A 6000-nucleotide genomic window follows, 5' to 3' on the forward strand; every position below is an offset into this window, starting at 1 on the left:
CAGTGTTGTAACTCTTTCAAGTACAAACACATTTCCATCTGTTCCTATTCAGATGAAGTTACATTGTTTCATAGTTTGCCATGGTGAGATTTGAACTCTTGATACTCTTTTTGAGTAAACCTGTTTCCATCTGTTTCAGATGAAGTTACATTGTTTCATAGTTTGCCATTGTGAGATTTGAACTCTTGATCTTGGGGTTACAAGCCCAGTACCATAACCACTTGGCTATTTAGGCCAAGCCATGCCAGTGTTGTAGTTGCACTGGAAAAGCTTAGCCAGCGGACAACTAGTTCTGGAGCACCAAATCTTCAGGACAACAGTCAGGATGCTGTTGAGGCCAGCAGTCTTTGCTGTATTTTCCGGACTTAGCTGATACTAGATATCACACAAAGTGAATCAAATTGGATGAAGATTAGCATCTGTGCTGATGGAAACGTCAGGAAGAGGCTGAAAGAGATCATCCACACAACACTTTTGGCTGAAAATGTATTCAAATGCTTCAGTCTTGCTTTTTGCATTAATGTGCCAGTCTCTGCCATCATTGAGTAACAGGAATGTTTATAGAGCCTCCTCCTCTTCCTATTAGTTATTTAATTTTCCATCACCATTCCCAACTAGATGCAGCAGAACAGCATAGCTTTTGTCTGATCTCTTGGTTTGGGATCACTTAACTCCACCTATAACATACTGCCTCCACTGATTAACATGCATATGTCCTGTACTGTAGCTTCAGCAGTTTGACACCTCATTTTTAGGTACACCTGATGCTGCTTCTGGCATGCTCTTCCACACTCCTTATTAAACCAGGGTTGGTCCCCTAAACTGATGGTAATGGGAGAAAGAGGAATATGCCAAACCATGAGATTACAGATTGTGGTTACCAATTAATGAGAGGGAGAACAACAGCAGAATATCATATGAATGCATAAAGTGCTCCTCTGCTAATACTGTATCAATAGTTTCTCACATTAATTGAATATTTGCTAGACGCTCCTTCAGAAAAGAAATCGGCTTTAATTGCAAATAATATTTGAAAAGTATACTCCAGAAAATGTTATGCTGTAAACGTTACTTTCTGTTCACTTCAAAAATTACACAGATTTTAAGAACCTGAGAAGGTTGTGATGGAAATAAATTTGAAACCTTATTTAGGCAGCATTGATCAGAAATTAACATTTCATTCATCATGTTTTATGAATGAAATGTACCACGAATCCTAATGAATTCTTTCAATGTCAGGTGTTATCAGGTGTTTTTAACAAAACCAGGGGAATCCCGAATACATCATTTATCTACACATGAGATGAATGAGCCCTGATTAGTCAAGACTGAGCTATAGAGAGCATCATCATTGGTGTATGTGCATTACACAATTTGCTAGTGAGACAACTGTGTGTGTACATGTGCAACAAATGTATTATGCAATAAAAAATAAAAAGCTAGCACATTGAATAAATTATGCAAATTATTTAATATGGGCTATGATATTGCATACAGATGCAATTTTGCCACCATGCTGTCTATCTGCCCTGACTGCTTCATTATTCAAACCATATAGCCGAGTCAATACAAATGCATGGAACACAAATTTGGATTACAGTACATCCATTATCTACTTTAACTGCACCAGCCTAAGCTGATGCTTAGTTCCCTCCTTGGGCAATTTTGTACACAAATAAGAAGTGGTGCATTCTTCTGGAATGTTGATTATTTGTGGTGATATAAATGTATTAGATTTACAAATAATTGGTTAAAATGTGATATTAAATGTTACCAAAAACTAAAAATATCGACTGCTGGAAATTTAAAGCAAAAACATGAAGTACTGGCAACATTTAACAGGTCAGGTGGCTCCTCAGTTATAAGAAAAGCTAATTTGTTGTTCCTTCCACAGAATCTACCTGAACTTGTGATAATTTTTTTATTAATTATTAAACATATTTCTTGTTTTTTTGCCCATTTTTATTTAATGGACATTATTAAAGAAACTAGCTTGAATGAATTTCTGAGCCCAAATATATTTATTACAAGTAGACCCAATCAGTAATTCAGGATGCTACAATGATAAAGTCTTTCCAACTCTCTACTTTGATTCAGCTCCCTTCCAGTGTCTGGCTTGGTAATTCCTTCATGACAGTTTCCTAAATGTCATGGTGTTTTAACACAAACGTTGAACAGGAAGTAAAAAGACAGAAAAATGAATAAGAAAAACAATCTTAAACAATTCAAGACTATGTTCATCTTAAAAACAAATTCTCGAGTGTAGTGGGAATGAGATTTTATGTTTTGAGAAGGAGAGTGTACAAGAGCTTAGTGTCTCTTTCGTCACAATGATGTTAGTGCTGCAATGCTTTTTTGAGAGACGACCATGTGATATGGGCTTCCCCAACAGCTCTACTGAGACAATTTGCATCTTTAGTTGCAAGTGCCAACACACTTTTGAGAGAATGTTTGCATCTCAGAAACATATTGCAGGCTAAGTCATTGGTTTGACACAGTGAACAAATTCAAACCATACAATAACACTCTTGATTGCCCATCCTTGACCACACTCATACTCATGGGACTTCAATTGATCTGTATAAGAATAAATAGTGTACCTGTGTTCTGCCAACCACTTTTCCAAGCCCACCACATGAGCACGGTAAGCATTACCTGCAGTTTCATACTTCTGCAGCCTGTCATCACATTGTGTTAAACATGTGTACGTACTATTATGTTGTTCTTGTGCACTTAAGGAATAACTGAACATCTTGTAATTCCTAATAAGGACATCAGTACCAGCCTCTTTAAAGAAAGATGCTTGTGCAACGTTGTTGGTCTAGAGAGCAATACATCAGATCTGCTATTTATCAGCAAAATTGAATGCAGTACATTATCAAGCTCTATTTATTTGAACATCCTCAAATTAATGCTGAATAAGCGTGTGCATTGAGAAACAGCTGTATATACATCTATAGGCACGGGAAACTGTAGGACGATAAAAGTGCTTCATAGAATCTGAGTAGAGAACTGCAATTTTCCCTCCCTCTTGTGACAATGTAGCTGCTCCGATTTCCACACCTAGCAAGCGCCATCACTTGGCCATGCCCCATTTTTTTAAACTAAACAATCAACCAAACCCCCTACCCCACCGCCCCAACACCCCCAACAGTTTTAAGGTGCATGCAACAATCTCATTACTTCATTTGTTGGTGTATTTTGTATCAAACAAATAAAGGCGGCGACAACAAACCACAAGAAAATGCTAGGAGCCTAAATCAGAACATGAAGCCGCAGGCAATTTTGTCTCCCAGTAGACACTTAACAGATCTTGAGAAAATGATCCCCGTGGCATTTTGTTCAGCTTGGACGGTATAGCCCGCGCGAAGCGAGGCTGAGGCTGGTGTGTGAATTGCAAATCTCTGCCTGGACGCGAGTGGTGCTGGAGCGTGGCGCCGATCCGAGCCTGGAATCCAGCAGCAGCCACAGGTGGCTGTGGCAAGAAGCAGCAGGGGAAAGGTCAGCGCAACCAAAGTGCCGCAACTTCGAATCGTGCGCGTTACCTTTTCCTTCAAAGCTGCGAGCCGAAAGGACACAGAGCCGGACAGAGCTGCCAGGCTCAGCTTAAAAACTGTGACCAGAGAGACTGGCAAATGGCCACGACTTTAGAGCCACAATATGGGTGCTCTCGCTATTCGCGGGTCTAAAATAATCCTGCATTTTACGGTGAACAGGTTAACACACAAGAAATGTGAACTGACAGACAAAATAATCAACAAAGCTATTAGAAGATAATAAACGTGATACCACCCTCTTGTTTCTATGGGGATATTCCAATCTCTTTTTCTTAAATAAAAGGACCATACGGACATTTCTAATGATTTAGAATTTGCCTAAAACGCTGTGAATATTGAGCTGCAGTACACAAAAGGAAGACTTGTCAGATTGTGGGATATGGAGCGGATACATTTCTCAGGTTTAGCCTTCAAATTGACTGCTCCAATCTCTGGGTATGGATTTGTTGGGGGAAAAAAAACAAACTAATACCAGCAAGCAAACATGAAGATAATACTCACAGTTTGTCATTAAAATTCGGTGTGTTACTGTTTCGTTTTCTAAAGCACATCCGTTTTTTTAAAGTCAGATCGACACCCAGGGCGGCTGGCATAGATAGGCTGCGCATGCGTTTCGAAACGATTGACTTCCTCGCAGTTGAGCTCGGTTTCTACGTCAAAGAGTCTCAGTCGAAAAGCTCTGATGTTCAACAAGCTTTCCCCAGGTCTCCGTGTTTCAGTAACACCCCTCACACCTCTGTCAACAACACGCAGCAAACCAACATTCCACGTTCAGTTTTGGTGCATTTTAAAGAGTCCTCAAACAGAACACAAACACACACATATGTACATACACACATAAGTATACACACATATAAACATATATACGCACACATATACACACATATATTTACATTCACATATATATTTACATACATTCACACGCATACACGCACATATACATACACACATATATATACACAAATGTAAATATATATACATATATATATGCACACACATATACACACACACACATACACACACACACATATACACACGCCACTGTTCTAATTCTTTAAGTGCGCATGGCAGAGACAACAGGATTTCCTAGAGCGACTGATTTCAGAATCGGGGAATATCCTAGCGTGGTTGGTGATCGATGCGTACCTTAAACTGAAGTGAAGGCAAATTAAGTTCAATTTAGATAATTTTGAAAAATTAAGCTCCAGAAATCGGCTTCGCCCAGCTTCTTTTGTGGAAGTTTTGCGATACATCGTAAGACAAAAAACTCCTCAGACTCATCAGAAATAAAGGTGACTTTAAAATATGTATATTTTCATATGTTTGAAAGCATATAGAGCTAAACATTGCTACGCCTCGATATGTACCCAAGGAACCTTTTTTCATCTGAACGGACTTATTAACAATTCTAAAAATGTCAAAGCTACTACAACAGAATCGATAAAAGACTAAACAGTCCATCCAAGAATTTATAAACCTGTCAGTTATCGGAATAATTAACGATGCACTTGCACTCCGCAAGTTATTGTGGAGGGCTTCTCAGCCAAGACGAAACGTGATGTGAAGTGAATGTTAATATCCATACACAGTGGATTGAAAAAGAGAATAAGACTTTCTCCTCCTGGGAGTGTCGAGCAGAGCGCAGGCTTCAGACTGGAGTTGTAACATGTCTGCACTGTCCTGCTGAGCCAACCCACCCGATAGTTACAGTATAAATTGTACTTGTATATGCATGCTGACTCTAAGTTAACCTATATTTCCACGTAATACCCATTTTAATTGGTTTTTCATATATATAGATGCAGTATAAAACTAACATTTTTTTACGATGCTTGCTTTTAAGTTTATTTTAGATCATTGCGGTGCAGATTTTGTTTAACAGGGACTGGCAGTAGGACTGGAAGATGTACTTTGTATCCTGTGCGTTCATATCGACACAAAAAGATGATTCCCAGGCCAGACTGTTTCAAACAGTCTCTTCTTCCATTGTCACCCAATAAGCGCTGCGTGCCAGCGACTTTAGCTTCACGCATCAATATTTTGTCTTTCAGTTAAAAAAGAGCTTCACCGTCTGTCAAAACACAATGCATTTTCGTGCGGTACCAGGACAAATAATGACAATAATCACCGAATTAACATTACATGTTTCAACGGTTCGAAGAAGATGAGTCACTTTTTTACCCGGCTTCGGTGTTCTTAAGTCGTTATTTGCATGTATCTGCCTTCTTCAAATCAGCTGCTGTTGAATGCACTAACAAAACATTTGCAGTTCAGAAAAAAAAACACGCTAATTCCATAGGTTTCAGTGAACTGGTATTAAATTTTAATTCATGTATTTCTGTAACATTAAGGTGCAAGATTGCATGTAATCTGGCCTTTTATAAAAACTGATCACTATTTATAGACTTCTACTATTTCAGCAGTTTTTTTCTTTCTAAATGAC

General features: G+C 38.7%; 1 protein-coding gene across 2 annotated transcripts in view; it reads right to left on the reverse strand.

The window, feature by feature from the left end:
• rgs19 (regulator of G protein signaling 19) overlaps positions 1–4199 on the reverse strand; it is a 141804-nt gene extending 137605 nt beyond the window's left edge. The window contains exon 1 of one of the 2 annotated variants that reach the window (XM_041205136.1): positions 4059–4199. In XM_041205136.1, coding sequence (XP_041061070.1) covers positions 4059–4165 — 107 coding nt within the window. In that variant the 5' untranslated portion in view covers positions 4166–4199. The remainder of the gene's footprint in view (positions 1–4058) is intronic. The other variant, XM_041205137.1, reaches the window with a different exon arrangement.
• Positions 4200–6000: the final 1801 nt, after the last annotated feature.

This window comes from Carcharodon carcharias, chromosome 14, assembly GCF_017639515.1.
Source record: "Carcharodon carcharias isolate sCarCar2 chromosome 14, sCarCar2.pri, whole genome shotgun sequence".
NCBI classification, from domain to species: Eukaryota; Metazoa; Chordata; class Chondrichthyes; order Lamniformes; family Lamnidae; genus Carcharodon; species Carcharodon carcharias.